At 42.2% G+C, this 19,145-nt stretch overlaps 1 protein-coding gene across 3 annotated transcripts in view; it reads left to right on the top strand.

Annotated features, from left to right (window-relative positions):
• The first annotated feature begins 262 nt into the window (after positions 1 to 262).
• The window catches only part of ntm (neurotrimin), a 228,077-nt gene continuing 209,194 nt past the window's right edge, over positions 263 to 19,145 (top strand). For all 3 annotated transcript variants that reach the window (XM_034217951.1, XM_034217952.1, XM_034217953.1), the window contains exon 1: positions 263 to 592. In XM_034217951.1, coding sequence (XP_034073842.1) covers positions 420 to 592 — 173 coding nt within the window. In that variant the 5' untranslated portion in view covers positions 263 to 419. The remainder of the gene's footprint in view (positions 593 to 19,145) is intronic.

A 19,145-nucleotide genomic window follows, 5' to 3' on the forward strand; every position in this document is an offset into this window, starting at 1 on the left:
ACGGGAAGCGCTCCTCCAGACATAACTGCTAACAGGCTGACACCTCTCTTCTCCTCTGAATATCACTAGCGGATTTGTGTTGTTCCATATTCAGGCTGCAGTTTTTAAATGCGAAACACTGTGTGCTTGTAGCTTGTTGTCTATGACTTCATAGAACTTGGTAAAATATCAGGCAGCCGCGCGGGACCGTCAGAAAGGAGGGGTCTATTATTTATTCTTTCTTATAAACGCGCACAGTAAAGAGTGTGTGTTTGGCCATGCAGTGACAGGGTCTCTCCTCCCGGCACACCGCGGGAACCTGCACAGCACCCCGGGATTAGGACTAATGAACCGGATTGAGTAATCTGCAGGAGCGCGCGGTGCGCACTGACTCATTGTCTCGCTGAGGGATTTTATTATATACCTTTTGACTGGAGACGATGTCTGTCCGGGGATACTTTTTCGCTCTTTCCAAACGCACATTTCTTCTTTCTCTGAGGATGTTGCTTCTTGTGCCTGCAGGGTTGCCGGTCCACAGCCAAGGGGACTCTCAGTCCGACAACAAAGTGATGGACAACATCACGGTCCGGCAGGGAGAGACCGTTTTCCTCAGGTGAGTCAATGTTTCTCCTGTCAGAGCTTTTCTGTCCTTCTCTATTCTCTCCTCCAACTTCAGTTTCTGCCTGCAGGTTTTTGTAATTGCAGTGTTTGCTGTGTGCAGCAGTGGCGGGACTAGACCGATTTTAGTGGTAGGGGGGGGTGTGGGGGGGGGGGGGGGCAGTAACGGTATGATACGATAATACTTTAATTATCTGATCAAGTGTGAAATGTGACTTGCATCACAGCAGCTCCATTGCAATATCAAACAAAGACACATATTAAAGGTCACCTATCATGCTATTTTTAGTCTATGAGGTGTTTTGGTCAAACAAACAAACAGATCACCCATTCTAGCCAAAGTAGCCATGCCTCATATCCCTCTATTTCTCTTCCTGTTACTAAAGTGCTGATTCTGGGTATAAACAGGTCTCTCTTGAGAATGAGACCCTGTGTCTCACTGAGCTAGTCAGTGCTTATCCAGCCATGCAGTGGGGCGGTTTGTGAACTACCTCTCTGAAAGGTCCCAATGTGTTACATTTGATGGGCTGTCTTCTGAATGGTTAAACATCACTAATGGTGTACCACAAGGTTCTGTTTTAGGTCCGCTATTATTCTCTATCTATATTAATAGTTTAGGTGAAAATGTCGAAGGAGCAACCTTACATTTGTACTGCGCAGGTCCCTCGATTAACGAGGCTGTTGTTAAATTACAGGCTGTTTTTAACATTATTCAGACTCAGCTCTCTGAACTAAAGCTTCTTTTAAATGTTGATAAAACCAAGGTAATGCTCTTTTCTAAAGCTAAAAATACACCAGAGACTGCTTTGGATATTGTAACTACGCAAGGAATACAACTTGAAGTGGTTACCTGTTACAAATACCTGTGTATCTGGCTTGATGATTGTCTCACTTTTAAATTTCATGTAAATAACCTGCTTAAAAAGCTGAGGGTTAGGCTAGGTTTCTTCTACAGAAATAAGTCCTGTTTCTCGCTTGAGGCCAGGAAAAGGCTAGTCACTGTGACCTTTTACCTGTGCTGGACTATGGTGATTTGTTATATATGAATGCACCTGCCAATTACCTGAGCAAGTTAGATGCTGCGTATCACAGTGCACTGAGATTTTTGACAAATTGTAAAGCACTTACGCATCACTGTACCCTGTATACCAAGGCGGTTATGCCATCACTTACTGTACGGAGGCTCAGTCACTGGTACTTTTTCATTTACAAAGCCATGTTGGATAAACTACCATCTTATATCTGCTCCCTGATCTCTCTGCGAATTGAAAGTACTTATTGCCTGAGATCGCATGCTGTGGTTTTATTAAATGTGCCAAGTGCTAGGACTGTCTTAGGGAAGAAAGCTTTTAGATGTGCAGCTCCACTAACTTGGAACAGTCTGCAAAAAGAATGGAACATTACCAAGCTAGTACCACTACATGTTTTTAAAGCTCGGTTGGATGCTACAAAATCAGATGCTGTTGGTACCTGTACATGTGGATAGATATGTACATTGTGATCCCTGTAAATGTTGCTGTATGATGTCCTTTTGTTGTTCTGTTGTTTATGTTTTTATAATAATAATAATAATAAATTATATTTCTATAGCGCTTTTCTTGAACCCAAAGACGCTTTATGTCTTCATGTGGAACCTACTGCTGCAGGTCTCCCTTGAAAAAGAGATCATTGATCTCAATGGGCTTTCACCCGGATAAATAAAGGTTTTGAATTGAATTGAAATTAGATTTTCACCTGTATAAATAAAGGCTAAATACAAATAATAAAAATAAAGCTTTTTTTTTAAACTGAAAAAATCTGGATCAGATCCGTTGTAGCCCCATTTTTAGAGATTTGGATACGGAGGAAAAGAGAGAGGGTTTTATTTTCTGACGCTGCGTGAGTCTCCTGACACACCGGGGACACATGTTTATGTATAAAAGACATCAAAAAGTGCATTTTGCATGATAGGTCCCCTTTAAGACTCGATACAAGGAAACATTGAAGATAGCATCAGGATGACTGAAGAGAAACTTGCTCAAAGACCCTCTGTCGTACATTAGACCTGGGATTAAGCTCTGTATTTAATGTTGGGACTGACTGGTGCACAAAGGAGAGCTTCAGTGTGACTTTATTGAACCCTGGGACCCTGTATCTGTGTATCAGATGGTAACAATTCATATTCACTGTTCAGAACATGGAGGGGTCAGAGATGATGATGATGATGATGGACGCCTCATTAGGTTGTCATGGTGATTCATAAAGTCTCTCACAGGGTTGAGCTACAATCTTTGAGCAGATTTTCAATTGGTGCAGAGGTTTTTATTTTAAAGCTGTAGACAAACACTTGTACTGTATTGTATATAGTATTGCAGTAGTAGTTGTTTTATTAGAGAGGCACATTTAATGCGGGACAAAAGAGACAAAGACAGTGTTTAACATTTTAAAATGTTTAGTTCTGTCATAGCGCACGAAATAAACATAAAATACCATCATTTGTGATTTTCTTTAGTAACAGCATTTGTTTTAGTAGTTCAAATTGTATTAAATGACATTATGAAAATCAAAAAGCATTCCAGCTAACTTTAGCTAGTTACAGCACAATGCTACCTACAATTGTATTATAATTATAAGCTTTTATTTTGGAGGGGTGCCACAGGAATGGAAAGGTCATTGTTACAAGTTATTCAAATGAAAATCACGTTGCCCAGCCCCCCCCCCCGCCCATAACTGCCCATGGTGTGCAGAGACACACATGGATGAAGTGGTGTCTGTTTTATCATGTTCCCGCCGTTTTAAAGGGGGGATTGCAGAGGATTAGTCTCTGGAAAACACTCCATTCAGAAGTGATACTCGGTTAATCTGTAGCAGCTGTTAACGAGAGACTTTAATTGTTGTGTGACGGTGCAGAACTGAAGGTGGAGGGAAGTGTTTGTGGAGGTGAGGAGGAGCAGACACTGTGTGTGTGTGTGTGTGTGTGTGTGTATGTGTGTGTGTGTGTGTGTGTGTGTGTGTGTGTGTGTGTGTGTGTGTGTGTGTGTGTGTGTGTGTGTGTGTGTGTGTGTGTGTGTGTGTGTGTGTGTGTGTGTGTGTGTGTGTGTGTGTGTGTGTGTGTGTGTGTGTGTGTGTGTGTGTGTGTGTGTGTGTGTGTGGACTGAGAGAGGATGAAAAAACAAATATAAAACTCAGAGAAGACACTGCGGCGGACAGATGGATGGACTTCACTTCCTCAAGATGGGAGATTGTCTCGGTGACCTTTCCCCTCCTCCTCCCCCCCACAGGCTTACTGGACATAGAAGGATTTGTGTTGCTTTCAAGTGCTGTCGGGAATCTGCAGAGTAATACCAGCTATAATCACAATGGCCAAAGAAGGGTTTACTTTGTTACCAGAGTTGGCAGGATGTGAAGTGTGGGAGGCTGCAGACAGCTGATGGTTAAAGTTTGCTCTTCTGCTTTTACATTGTGCTGATGAACAGAATGAGATTAAAGGAAGTTACGTGGAAGTCTGTTTGAGGCGGTCTAGATGCCATGACTGACATTTCCCCCTCGCTTGAAGTCAGAATAAAACCTGCAAAAATACCTCATGATGCAAGAGCTCAATATCCAACTACAGTTTTCACAGCCCTGCATCAAATATGACATAAATACAAATTCTATATTTTGGATGAAAGTTGTAGTGGTCCCAAAGAGTAGAAAAATAAATATATGAATTGGTCCTTTTAGATTTCTAAAACACTAGTAATCACATTTGTCCAATCACACTGGGAAAATATAGTAGTAGTCTCTTGTTATAGTTGACACTTTTAGTTGACTTTCAGCCTCAACTGCTGTCTTCATTCAGGACAAGGGAACGCGTACTAATGTCTGTAACTAGGCTTTGAGTTATAGCAGTCACACACAAATCACAGCACAGTTTAGCTTCTTCTTACCCGAGATGACGTTTGCTTGGCTTTTGAGAGCTGAAAATAATACATTTCGATAAGACTAATGGTTTTCCGACAGCATTGACACATTGTAAATGTTAAAGTTTGATAAATTAAAATCAAAGACTTGTTTTCTTGTATTTTCCATAAGCTCCTGAGACGCAGGCTGCCAGAACACTTATTTTCCAGCTCCAGCAGTATAACATCTCATAACCTTTAGTTAATCTGCTCAAATATAGTCAACTGCCATCCTGAGGGATCAGTGACCTTTACATCCACTTTGTTAATGTAGAGCACACACATATGAGTACTTAAGTTTTTACTGGGTAGTGGGGTTACAAAAAAGCCCCAAAAAGAACACGGGAGCCTGCCTTCAGGCGCCAATCTCAGGACACCTCCATTCCGAGGACACTGCCACTCTCAGGACAGGAAGTGCACGCTAAGAATTACAAAATAAATGTGCCACTCTCAGTACAGCGCCACTTTCCGAACAGAAAATGCACGCAAATACAATCTTTTATATTATTAAGGTACAGTGCCACTTTCCGAACCATTAATTGATGCTTGTGTACACAAGACGGCAGGCAAAACCGTTTTAAATGTATGTTTCCTGTATGGCGAATATAGTCGCTGCTTTATTTCTGTCTGTATGAAGTTGTTGTGAGGGTGGAGGGAGCAGAGGTTAGCTTAGCCTGATCGATCAGTGGCCTGTACGACGAAGACAGTTCAACAGACCCTGGATATGTTTGAGTTATCTGGCTTAACTAACCCTAACAAACGAGATCTCGCTAAGCGGTCCTACGACGCTGGTTATTTGCATTTTGTATTTTGTAAATTGTGTAACTTGCTGCTGTTAAATACCATCAAACTATGTGCAATATGTGCACTATATACATTATATACATATGCCATTAATAACTGTGTAATATATACCTGGCTGCTAAATCATAAGAACTGTATTTGTTTTACTTTTCTTTTTTTTTTCTTATATTTTTTCTTATATCAAAACTTTTTTTTAACATATGTAACATTAAGCTGTCTGTGTCTCTTTCCTGCTGTAACGATGCAAATGTCCCCTCTGTGGGACTAATAAAGGTACTCTGATTCTGATCAACTCAGTAAATCAACCAGGGTTTCTCTGTCCGGCTGAGAGCGCGTTCACTTGAAAGGGGCGGGGTTAGAAACATTTGACCAATCACAAACAGGGAGAAGCGTACTGACAGCGCAGCGTCATACTTCCTGAATGAAAAGTCAACTATAATATTAGACATATGAAGAAGTTAAACTTTAAACATCCATGACTTAAACACTTTATCCAGGATAAAAGCCACAGAGCTGCACCTGCAAGGTGAATACAGCTGGTAACAGAACAAGTGTTTGAATGCGTACATTAACAGATTTATGATATCACTGCCCCGTCTAAGACACGATCTGACTTTCATTACATTTGACTCGAGTGTTTCGTCAACTTAATGTGTTGCTTAAAATAATACTTCTGCATACAGTATGTGACACTGTGAGTGTTGCACAGCCAGATACGGCTCGAGATGAATGAGGCGAGTAAACACAGCTGACAGCCGCGGTGAAACTCGAGCGATTATTCACATCGCTTCCGGTGTGAACGCACCATTATTACAATAATATTACATAATTACAGGAAATGCACCCAAATACAATCTTTTATATTATTATTATTATTATTATAGACATCTTGTATTTTAGTTACATCCGCTATTGATTCATTTGGTCAACATTGGACCTTGACACCATCCACATAGCTATACTGAAATAATATGATAAAACATTAAGCCTCTTTAGGCGCATTCACACCGCAGTACTTTTCCCACAAAGGTTCATGAGAACTTAGTTCATGAGAACTCTTTTGTTGCGTTCACACCAAAAAGAGCCGGAACTAAAATTAGTTCATGAGAACCTTTTCACCCCCTTTTCCGTCCCTGCTAGAGAGCAGGGACTTTCGTGGGAGAAAAAGGTTCCTATGTCTGATTGGCTGGGCGGATTGCAAACCACGCCCCGTAAAACTCCCAAAAAGTTTTGTGAAGCCGCCATTTTATTATCCTCGCATTAGCATTATTAGCATTAGCATTAGCCCAGTGCAGAAACGCAGAGAGACTAACTTATGGCAACACAAAATAAAACATGGGAGCGGTGGAGATGAGGAGGTGTCGGCGTTCTGGCGATTTACTCGGAAGGCTTCAGTAGAAGCTGCTAGGAGTCCCAGCAGCTTCTACTGAAGCCAGTCCCCAACTCCGGGGACTTCCGGCCGGGGACTTTGGGCGGCAGTATACGCCGTGAAGTGGTTTGCGGCCTGCCAGTAAACCCAAAGCAGAAGAAGAAGAACAAGTGACGTCAGCGGCTTCATTTGCCTAATCCACCCCCAGGGACTTATTCCGGTGTGAACGCGATCTGTACTTAGTTCATGAGAACTAAAGAGTTCTCATGAACCTTTGTGGGAAAAGTATTGCGGTGTGAATGCGCCTTTTGATTTAATAATCGGAGCTGAAACCTCTCTGCCATCTCATATAACACACACTTCCTTATTTATCTTTGAATAATAATAACGTGAAAATAAAGACGATATACCACGGTCTTTCGGGGGGGGTGAAAAAAAAACGAGTTCGTCACTTCCTGTACTGAGAGTGGAGGGCTTTAGAGTCCATTTAGCTTAGGAACCTTCCTAACGGAGTGAAATGACCCGGAAGTCCCTCAGTGGCAGCCATGATAAGTGCCGTTTGAATTCTCTAGATGATAGGAAAGGAGGTTTCAAACTTCCTTTATAACCTCCTTTAGCTTAGGAACCACTGGACCTCCCTCACCAAGAGGAGAGGAGAACATGCTGCCCCACAATGCATTGCAGCCGCAGCATTTGCCGTCACACAACAGTCGGCCGTTCACGGAAACAACCGATTATGACCGAGAAATGATATCATGAAAGTTACGGTGCTTATTGAGCATTTTAAAACGTATGTGGTAACCGCTGGCGCATCATAAACACGTCGGATAGTGAAAGTGCATTCGGATTCTCTAAAGTACCGCAGTCTCTTCTCCTAAATCCTTTTGAATTCTCCTATCCACTATCCCTTAACCCCGTGACGTTTCACTCAGAGGTCAAGGAATAGACGATAGGGTTAGAATTTAGGAGCTGATTTTTGGACTATTCGACTGCAACCGAGGTGTCCTGAGATTGGCGCCTGCACCGGAACTGTCCTGAGAGTGGAGGCCTGCAGGCAGACCCCTCTCAAAAAGAAAGTAAAACTTCAATAGTCAATTTAAAGCAGATTGGATTGACGTTAACATGTTTAACTCTACTAGCAGCAGCAGGTGAAACAGGCCGTCCTCCATAAGCTACATGAGCCAATATTTGATTTGATTTAGTTTATAGTCTCTGGGAAATGTATAACATTACTCTGACACAAATAATGTCAGACGTGGGACTCACCCCCCGCTGTGTTCTGTGCTAACAAGCTCCATTTGACATGTTGGACACATGCCCAAACCGAGGGTGGTAATTCATTTTGAATAAAAGAAAGTCAGAGCCGCTGTTCTCGCCTGTGTTAATGTTGTTTCCAGGGCTGTGGCTTCATTTGTGAAGACAATGAATAAATATTGCGAGTTATCAGTTTATCTTAATGTGATCTGAGCTCTAACTCCCCCGTTGGTCGCCAGTAAAACCTTGTGAGGAGAAAATACAGGAAAAATACAGCAGCACAGCATATTCTGTACACAAAACCCTTTATACAATATTGAAAGTTGATAATATAAAGTATACATATATATACTATAAATATAGACACATTAACTGTTTGGTGTTCTTCTCGTCATCACATTTCAATAAAGGTCAGGTGACGAGAAGAAAACTCAACATTCCATTGGTTTTCCCAGATCTTGATAAGGGAGGTGTTTCCGTCTGATCGATTGCTTTACAAGAACCACATCACCACTGCAAAAGCAAATGATGAACTTTTTTAAACTAGTGTCAGCAAATCTCCATTCATAGTAAATGCACTATCTTAAATCACTATGCTTTACATAGAACATACTATAACCTGAATGAGGAGCACATTAATATCCCAAGGCTCTGCCCACTCAGAGGGATTCAAACACTGCGAGTAATGAATGTCACCACGGAGTGAGACGCTTATCTACCTGCACACATCGTGTTCACGTTTATTCCTTCCTCCACTCGCTGCCTGAAGAATACATGCAGGTTCCACGTTAAAGGGCTCAGGAATGAAGCTTTAATTTGCCTTGATATTTAGTTTGCCTGTTGAAATGCTTGCTTGACACGTGTATGAATGTGTTGTCTCACATGTGGCTTCTCTTTCGCGACATTAATGTTGTGATGGAACTATCTTTACCTGACTCTTCTCTGTCAGCGGTGAACATTTTTCTATCCGGTCCACGCTTGGAGTTAAAGCTGTTCTCTTTTTAAGGGGCTCTAATTTTATCCTCATATGCCATGGGCCAAATCTGTAAAGGCGAACATTAGATTTCACGCAGGGAAGCAAACGATTCTTTTTGTAATTCTATTTGATTTCACCTTGCCATCCTTCAGCCCCACGTTTTCACTTATTGTCTTCAGAATGACTGTCCTAGGAAGGGCTTTTCCCCATCAAAATAAGAAAGCTCAGAGTGTAAGACTTACAGTGAAAAATAACCAATTCACAAGTTAATCTATTATAAATATGTTCTAATAGAGTTGTAATTTGATTGAGCATTGCTAAATGGATCTTTTGCTCTTGATCTTAGTCTTTATATATCAGTCTATTTTGTTAGTGAAATAAGGAAAACTTTTACTATCCACAAATCATACATTTGTGCCGTGTTATTTCTATCATTCAGTATAGTGAGATAGTAGCAGAAAGCAACATGGTTCTTTTGACTGTTTGTGTAAAGCATGTGGCTGTTACCATCATTTAGATATAGGCATATACAAATGGAAAATAAGCTGTGTTCTTTATTACTGAGTTTAAAATCTTTTAAAGACATTTCATACGGATGAGTCAGTCACATACAAATAATTCACCACACAGAAATATGTTTCGGAGAAAACTGACCAAAAATATAAACGCAACACTTTTGTTTTTGCTCCCATTTTTCATGAGATGAACTCAAAGATCTAAAACATTTTCTATATACACAAAATAACCATTTCTCTCAAATATTGTTCACAAATCTGAAAAAATCTGTGATAGTGAGCACTTCTCCTTTGCCGAGACAATCCATCCCACCTCACAGGTGTGGCATATCAAGATGCTGATTAGACAGCATGATTATTGCACAGGTGTGCCTTAGGCTGGCCACAATAAAAGGCCACTCTAAAACGTGCAGTTTTGCTTTATTGGGGGGGTCTGGGGGGGGTCCGAAAAACAGGCAGTATCTGGTGTGAGGGGTAGGGGTAGGGTTAGGGTAATGTTGTGAATCGAGTGGCCCATGGTGGTGGTGGGGTTATGGTATGGGCAGGCGTATGTTATGGACGACGAACACAGGCCACTCGATTCACAACATTACCCTAACCCTAACCCTACCCCTCACACCAGATACTGACTGGTTTTCGGACCCCCCCAGACCCCCCCAATAAAGCAAAACTGCACGTTTCAGAGTGGCCTTTTATTGTGGCCAGCCTAAGGTACACCTGTGCAATAATCATGCTGTCTAATCAGCATCTTGATATGCCACACCTGTGAGGTGGGATGGATTATATCGGCAAAGGAGAAGTGCTCACTATCACAGATTTGTTCAGATTTGTGAACAATATTTGAGAGAAATGGTTATTTTGTGTATATAGAAAATGTTTTAGATCTTTGAGTTCATCTCATGAAAAATGGGAGCAAAAACAAAAGTGTTGCGTTTATATTTTTGTTCAGTGTAGTTAGAAGCAAAACAAAAACACTTCATCGTGGTGCCGAGATGCTATGTGTACCACCTGTGAAAAGAAATATCCCTCCCTATATTTATCTGGAGCTAGTTTTAATCATTAAATATGCAGATTTGTAACTTTTGAAGCTAGTTAATTTGAAGCTTGTGGAAAACACATTTAATTTCAGTGTGAACCAGGTACCAAATGAGACGTGTGTAATGAGGCCCCAGCAACTAAAAGGCAGCAGGCGAAAAAGACACACACACACACACACACACACACACACACACACACACACACACACACACACACACACACACACACACACACATCACTTCAGGGGACATTACATTAACTTACATGCATTTCCTGGAGACTTATCCTAACCTTAACCATAACCAACACATGCCTAACCCTAACCCTTACCCTTACCCTAACCAAGTCTTCACCCTAAAATTAATGATTCCCCTCATGGGGACCTCCAATTTGTCCCCATAAGGGAGGCGAGTCCCCACACGTGACGGTGTATACAGATTTAGGTCCCCACAAGTATAGTAATGCTAGGCCACACACACACACACACACACACACACACACACAACACACACACACACACACACACACACACACACACACACGCACACACATTAGTGTGTGCAGATGCTCTGGGAAGAGCTTGGCCTACATTCTGCTCTGTGTATTGTTGATGAGAATATCTCAGTGGATTACAGGCTGAAGACTCGCTGAGCGGTGGCGCTTCATCGTTAGTCATTTGGAAGATATATTTTTTCTTTGCTCTCCCTGTCTCCCCTCTCACACTTGTCTAGCTTTGAAGTTATTTAATTATGCCTTCAATGCTGTCCAGGAAATTACAAAGCCACTGTAATGAGGTGTGGCTGATTGGACAAGTGCCCTCTCGTGAACGCTCATTTTTTCGCCTATCCAGGAATGTTGAAATGAGTTTTGGGAAGGTTGGATTGTGCAGATTGATTTTTATAGCCTAAACCTCCAGCCATTTCAATCTTTCTGCTACACTTTCTGTAAAGCTGATAATCTTTTGAGAGTACTCTTTCCCAAATAACCCAGATATGTGTCATTTTAAACAGCCATTCTATCTTATCGTCAATTATTTCAGCCAATCTGAAGCCAAGAGGCTACACATGCTGTCTAGCTGGCTGGTTTATGGCTGTGGATTATTACTCAAAGTGTTAGCAGCAGCAGCTAGCTGGTTCATTTAGAATGACCTCAGCAATGCATTAAGGTACAGGCGAGCCTCCTGGAAAGCTAGCATGGCAAACATGTAATATGCAATGACATAGTTGAATATTGTGTTGTGTATTTTTTGCAATTAATAACCAAATAACTTAAAATCCAGTATTAATGTCTTTCTGCTTAGTTTCACTGCCAACATAGACCCCAGTTAGTAGCCTATGCAGACACTGAAACAAATGGAAATGCAATATTTTCCTCCCAACATCAATTGTATTGTTTATTATTTAATGATCATCCTAATGCCTCCTTTAAAACATTTTAAGGACTTTAAACAAAACTTTCTTACTACCTGGATTATTAAAATAAATAATCACAGGGTTGGAATGGCCCTCTTTGTGTTCTCGAGAGTCTCTGAAGGGCCAGCACGCATGAGTTTACATTGGACAGGCGACAGAGGGCGGCAGCCTGACGTTTGGCAAAGTGAAGATGTTTGTGTTTATATTATGAGTTGTGATTAAGTCATTGTGACACTGCTGCTGCGGGCTCTTACTTTTCCATTTGTAGTTCTACCGGAGTACACAGGAAAGTCACTCGAAGAAATGTGTACAAATATGAAATTCATTTGCAAAAAAACATGTCAGACGTGATGATTATTTTTTATTTACACGTTTTAACTTTTCTTCTTCATCCCCCATATTCTCCTCGCTCCTCTCTCCCTTCAGCCATCAGACACTCATCTCAAACCCCTTAACACCACTAGTGACTTCTACATGGGGGGCGGGCATTCTAGAGCAGTAGGGCTTCATCTGATTGGCTGACTGTAATACTGATACCTCTAAAGATGATATCTCAAGGATGATTTATTTTGTATACATTGTGCAGCCCTACTCTTTAACTAATACGTTTATCATTAGTGTGTGTTATAGTTAACAGCCTGACCTCTGGGAGGTCTGAGTGGAGCTCTGTAGCGTCTGCTGGGTGGGGGTGGGGGGGGAGTGTTTGCAGGATTATGTTCTTAAAAGATTCTCAGCTTCACCTCCCCTTTAGCGTCAAGATATCAATATTGCACACACACACACACACACACACACACACACACACACACACACACACACACACACACACACACACACACACACACACACACACACACACACACACACACACACACACACACACACACACACACACACACACACACACACACACACACACACACACACAAACACACACACACCTCAAACATTGGCGCAGTGCATATTAAATTAGATATATTAGATATATTATATGTAACAGACCTCCAACAAGTGTCATATAATCTGCAAGATAGGAAATGTGATTATGGAAAATGAATCCATGTTGTTTAAAGTATGAACAAACTAAATTATTTTTTATAGAAAGAATTTTAAGAAACCACAGCGACGGAATCCACACATAATGCTATAGCAATGAAATGTAAAGATTTCAATAATTCGGTTATTTATCATCAATTCACTTAATTAACAATGGACAATTGTTGAGTCATTTAAAGCCAAAATAGCAAACACTCACACATTGATTAATCAATACAATTATAACTAGTATATCAATAGTGACAAAGAATAGTCATTGTTTGTTTTGCAAATATATCTTTAAGCCTATAAACTGTTCTTCTGTCCAGCTGAGTATCCAATTCAGTTCAAATCTGATATGTATTGATCATTTAGCTAACCAAATTCCACAGCAGTCCGATGTTTTCACTAAGAACAAATGTCAGCCTCATGGGGCTCTAAGTGAAAAGTCAGCTGGTATCAGTCACAGGCTGTAGTTGAGATATTTACGTCTCGTCCCAAGTGGACTGAGCAACACACCATCTCTTCACCACAGGAACAGAGGACTATATATATATATATATATATATATATATATCTATTACAGCTGGGATGTGGATTTTGATGAATTGAACTTTAGCTTATAAAGGTTGAGTTTATTCCACAGACCTCCAAAATAATATATCACTTTAATTGCTGATAAACACAGAATAAACATTAACAAAAATATGCCTAATGAATCATAAAAGAAAACGAGTACACTTTTTCAAGGTTTGTAATGTAAAACCTTTTTAATATTATTGTAAAAGAACTACTGTTTGTGTTAGTAACTCCTCACATTGAGAAGAGCGATCCCATTGCCTTTGTGACAAACTTTTTAAAGGAGGTGTTTGGAAGTGAGCTCTCATGTGAACTGGCAGTCGAGATTGCATACAGGATTGGGCAGGGGACTGATTTGAGACCCAGACCTATGATTGTCACTATGCAGAGATATCAAGCTAAGGAAGCTATCTTGAAGCTGGCAAGAAGCAAGGGAGAGATTATTTTACGAGACATGCGAGTGAAGATATTTCCTGATATTACTCCGGATACTGCCAGGAGGAGAGCCCTATTCAATGACGTCAGGATGAAGCTGCACAAGGCTGAGGTGAGGCATGGACTATTGTTCCCCGCAACGCTCATCGTAACCTTCAATGAACAAACCAAACTTTATCGGGACTGTGAAGCTGAGCATTTCTATAAAACAGTGATAAATTGTCGTTCACTTAAAAGAGCCGGCTCTCTACCCCTAACAACAAACTAGAAACAAGTTAGTGTTCAGTTTTATATTCTGTGTTTGAATCTGTCAATGACACACAAATATTATCAAAGAAGCTTCTCTGCCTCAACACGTCTGTGAGCCAGACTCTCAAATGCATTTCAGAGTTTAGTCTGCACCGGGTAACAGGGGCGCTGCGCCCTCTTACTCCGCGTGGCCCTCATACCAAGATGAAGATTTTCCCCGTAAAATGTTAAAGTGATGCCAGAAAACGACATTTCTGTTCGTCAAAAACTGTATAATTACTCCAGAAATATGACCAGTCAAATAGACACAGATTTGTTTTTACAGAGCTCCGACGTCACGTTGTTGTTTACGTCCCCTTCTTGTATACGGGCGTCATGTTTTAGCCAGAATTTATATATACAAGATTAGCACCACAGTATTGCCCTCATATCATATCTTTCTATAAACCTGTAAGTTATAAACCTTTTTAGGAGACTTATCGATATGCCCTCAGGCACACTGCACGGGTCTGATTTTCAAGACCCGCTCCCGCCCCACTCCCGCGACGTGCAATACCGAACCCGCCCCGCTACCCGCACATATTGCTAATTAGTTACGCAATCCGACCCGACCCGTCGGCACAAAATCCGCAACCCGACCCGAACCCGCATATATATGAACAGTGAAAACGTGCAATTATTAACACACGCAGTTGCGTTTTGTCTCAAAAAGCGTGGGATGTTGGTTATTTTCTCCATCTAGGAACCAAAAGCCTCCCAGACGTTGGATTTCGCTCTTGAGAAAGTGTTATTGAAAATGCTGTATTCTCCGCTAGAGAGCTTCACCTCAGCCATTTTGAATGTGGCGCGCTCAGCAGCAGATTGATGCGCTGCAGAGGTTGTGATTATGCGCGGTCCCGTGGGGGAGAGGTCTGAGGATTTAAACATTAAACTAAATTATCATTATTTTAATATATTTATTATGCAACACCCGCGACCCGACCCGCATCTTCTTATTTTTACCCAGAACTGAACCCGGAAAAAAGCGTTTGAAAAAATGCCACCCGCGAATCACTTTTTTTGCGGGTACGGGTACCCGACCCGATGCAGGACTCTGGCACACTGTGCTGTACGAACATTACACTGGTGCAGGCCAGGTGTGTTATCATGCAGCGGCATGATAACACACCTGGCCTTAAAGGTGACATGTCATGCTTTTCCGGTTATTACCCGTCCCCTTGTGTGTTATGAAGGTTTTTCTGCATGTAAACGGTCTGCAGAGTCAAAACCCTCAAAGTGCACCCTGTAGCGAGTAAAACTCTAAAACAGAAAATACCTCCCCAAAACGCCTCGTTGGAGATACGGCATTGTCCATTTGATTCTTCCGGGGACATCATGATGTCATGTCGTCCCCGGAACGAAATGGACCAATCCGTGGAGCCGTTACGTTACGTCCGCGGAGCCGTTACGTTAAGCCCCCACTGATTAGTCCAAATTGACCAATCCACGGACTTCCTCACACACTCAGTGCAGGCAGCTCTGCTGATCTCTCCTCCCTGGCTGCAGGCTGATAACAGACAGTTGGGATCGCGGCGAAATTCTCTCTGCAGACCCGTTCTCTCTGCAGACCCATTCTCTCTGCAGACCCATTCTCTCTACAGACCCATTCTCTCTGCAGACCCGTTCTCTCTGCAGACCCGTTCTCTCTGCAGACCCATTCTCACAGCAGACCCATTCTCTCTGCAGACCCGTTCTCTCTGCAGACCCGTTCTCTCTGCAGACCCGTTCTCTCTGCTGACCCGTTCTCTCTGCAGACCCGTTCTCTCTGCAGACCCGTTCTCTCTGCAGACCCGTTCTCTCTGCAGACCCGTTCTCTCTGCAGACCCATTCTCTCCGCAGACCCATTCTCTCCGCAGACCCATTCTCTCCGCAGACCCATTCTCTCCGCAGACCCATTCTCTCTGCAGACCCATTCTCACTGCAGACCCATTCTCTCTGCAGACCCATTCTCTCTGCAGACCCGTTCTCTCTGCAGACCCATTCTCTCTGCAGACCCGTTCTCTCTGCAGACCCATTCTCTCCGCAGACCCATTCTCTCCGCAGACCCATTCTCTCCGCAGACCCATTCTCTCCGCAGACCCATTCTCACTGCAGACCCATTCTCTCTGCAGACCCATTCTCTCTGCAGACCCGTTCTCTCTGCAGACCCATTCTCTCTGCAGACCTGTCCTCTCTGCAGACCCGTTCTCTCTGCAGACCCGTTCTCTCTGCAGACCCGTTCTCTCTGCAGACCCATTCTCACAGCGTTTATCAACTTTTTCTTACTCAATATCAAGCCACACTTATTGTTTTTACTTCGGCTGTGACTTTGTGTGTGCTCAGGGTGAGTTTGGCTGTGTTTGGCTGTGTATCGCTAAACAAGGAAACAACACCTCCACGGAGCTCAGCGCAATTCACAACGTCCCGACTGGTCCCGACCAATCGGAGCACACTGTGCTCACAGGGAGGGGGGGGGGGCAAGAGCTGCAACGAGCCGTTTAGTGGAGAGAGTGAATACACGTAGTTTACAGAGATGCTGTATGCGAAACAATGTGAGTTTGGAAAATTGCACAGTATAAATCTATTCTAGTAGACCTCAACAATGGAATTATGATCAGTGGAAATGGCCATGACATGGGACCTTTAATGCAGTAGACAGTGTTGGGTAATATCAGTGTAGTGTCCTTAAAAACTGTTCATTTATGTTTTGTGTAAAAAAATAAATAATTAAAAGTAGCGTGTGATCTCTTTGGCTCCTTAATGCAGAAACTTTTAGAAGGTGGTCATATTTATATAAACACCTATAATACATTTGATAAAGTAGTCACCTCTCAGATTCCAGCTTGCAGATGCCAGGGTCGGAAGCCAACAGTTATGCAAGTTTGGGAATGAAAAGTAACTAATAGAAGATGTGTTCTTCCAGATACATTTCTCCCTACATCTGTGAAGGGTTCCACTCAGCCTGTCATGAGATGATAAACTGCAGCATCAGCAGTAAACAGAGTGTCTGTGGATCTCTCCCCTGAGCGACGGGAACAAATGAGTGATCGGCTGAGCACATCCGATCGATGTGAATACATTCCCTCTGCTTTCACTCGGAGGCCAGCTGGCATTTAGCTGCAAAACAAACAGCTTTATTTTATTTTCAGCTCAAATTGTGCCCAAAGAACTTCTCCTCAGGTTCAAATAAGTTTTCATTGACATTACACTTCAAAGTAGAGCGATGGCAGAGTGGAGTTAGAACAGGCAGAGCCCCGGGCCACAAGTCCAACACCTTCACGGCTGATCGGAAACGTGTGTGTGTGTGTGTGTGTGTGTGTGTGTGTGTGTGTGTGTGGTTGTGTGGTTGTGTGTGTGCTTATGGTTACATCTTATTTTTAAAATGTCCTCTAAGTCACAATGTTACACAATTAAGCTATTGGACCAGGAGCCCCACCATATGTTGTCACATCAGTATGTGTTCAAGCTCAATAACAAACAACAGTGGGCTAAGGTAAACAATACATTTGTTATGATATGGACCTCCCCATTTATGAGTGGATCAAGTTTGGATTATTCACTTGGTTCTGTAAAAATAAATCTTGGTGTTACAACTCAGGCTTTGTATTAATAATGCACTTGAAATATAAATGTATTATTTATACAGTTGAACTATTTCGGCATCAAGATACAGTTGTACATACATTGTTGAGCATTGGCATCTGAAACTGTATTAACTGTAATATTTGGTGAAGACAATTGAATGCTGCTTGTAACAAATACAGTGCACGGTGCTCCATTACATTTGTGTCCAATCTAATTTAGCAGAAAGGTAATACTTCATCTTGGAAACCAGTTACTCTTTCAGCATGACACTTGATACTCATCTATTCAGGGTTATACTGTACTATTGTGGTGTCCATTATTAACATTTCAATGAGAAGGAATGGGACAGAAGTGAGTGTCTCTGTGTTAGAGCTGCTTCTTTAATTCACTACAGAGGGTCAGAGAGAGATTGAATGTGATGAATCCACAATGCTGAGGGTTATGGTGATGGGAGGAGCTGCTCAGAGTGTGTGTGTGTGTGTGTGTGTGTGTGTGTGTGTGTGTGTGTGTGTGTGTGTGTGTGTGTGTGTGTGTGTGTGTGTGTGTGTTGGACGGAGGGAGGGAGGGAGGGAGGGAAGCAAGGTCAACAATAGGTACCAAGTGTTATTTACCATCATAAAAATGCAAGATTTATTTGACAGGCAATTTAACTAAGGCTACATAAACATGTAATACAGCACACTTGTTCAGGAAGGGGGGGGCTTATAAAGCTCCTATATTAATTTTTTTATATTGACTTCCAGTTTAAATCAGAATCAGAATTTCTTTATTTGTCCCACATAGTAGAATTTACGTTGTTGCAGCAAAAGTGAAAATACTGTAGAGATTGTGTGTGTGGCATCATAGCAACATGTTCACCTGACATCACAGGAAGGACCTCAAAGGAGGCTTTTGGTACTTTGCCAAGTCTGTGTGAACAGATTATTTCAAGAGATTTCAGCCTCCTGACAGCCTGGTGTACAAAACTGTTCTTTATTCGGGTGTTGCTTGACTTCAGGCTGCGGAACCTCCTCCCTGAAGGCAGGAGGGTGAAGAGGCAGTAGTAGGGATGTGTGGGGTCACCAACAATGCTGAGTGCTCTGCGGGTGAGGCGGGTGTTGTAAATGTCCAGGAGTGATGGGAGTGAGGCACCGATCATCCTCTCAGCTGTGTTCACGACGCGCTGTTGGGTGTCGTTTCTCCTGAAGTAGACAACAATCTATTTTATTTTCTCCACATTGAGAAAGAGATTGTTATCTATCCACCCTCCTGTAGTGGGTCTCACCGTTGTTGCTGATGAGACCTACCACGGTTGTGTCATCCTCAAACTTGATGAAGAGGTTGGAGCTGTAGGTGGGTGTGCTGTCGTGGATCAGCAGG

The sequence above is a fragment of the Gymnodraco acuticeps genome, unplaced genomic scaffold, assembly GCF_902827175.1.
Source record: "Gymnodraco acuticeps unplaced genomic scaffold, fGymAcu1.1, whole genome shotgun sequence".
NCBI classification, from domain to species: domain Eukaryota; kingdom Metazoa; phylum Chordata; class Actinopteri; order Perciformes; family Bathydraconidae; genus Gymnodraco; species Gymnodraco acuticeps.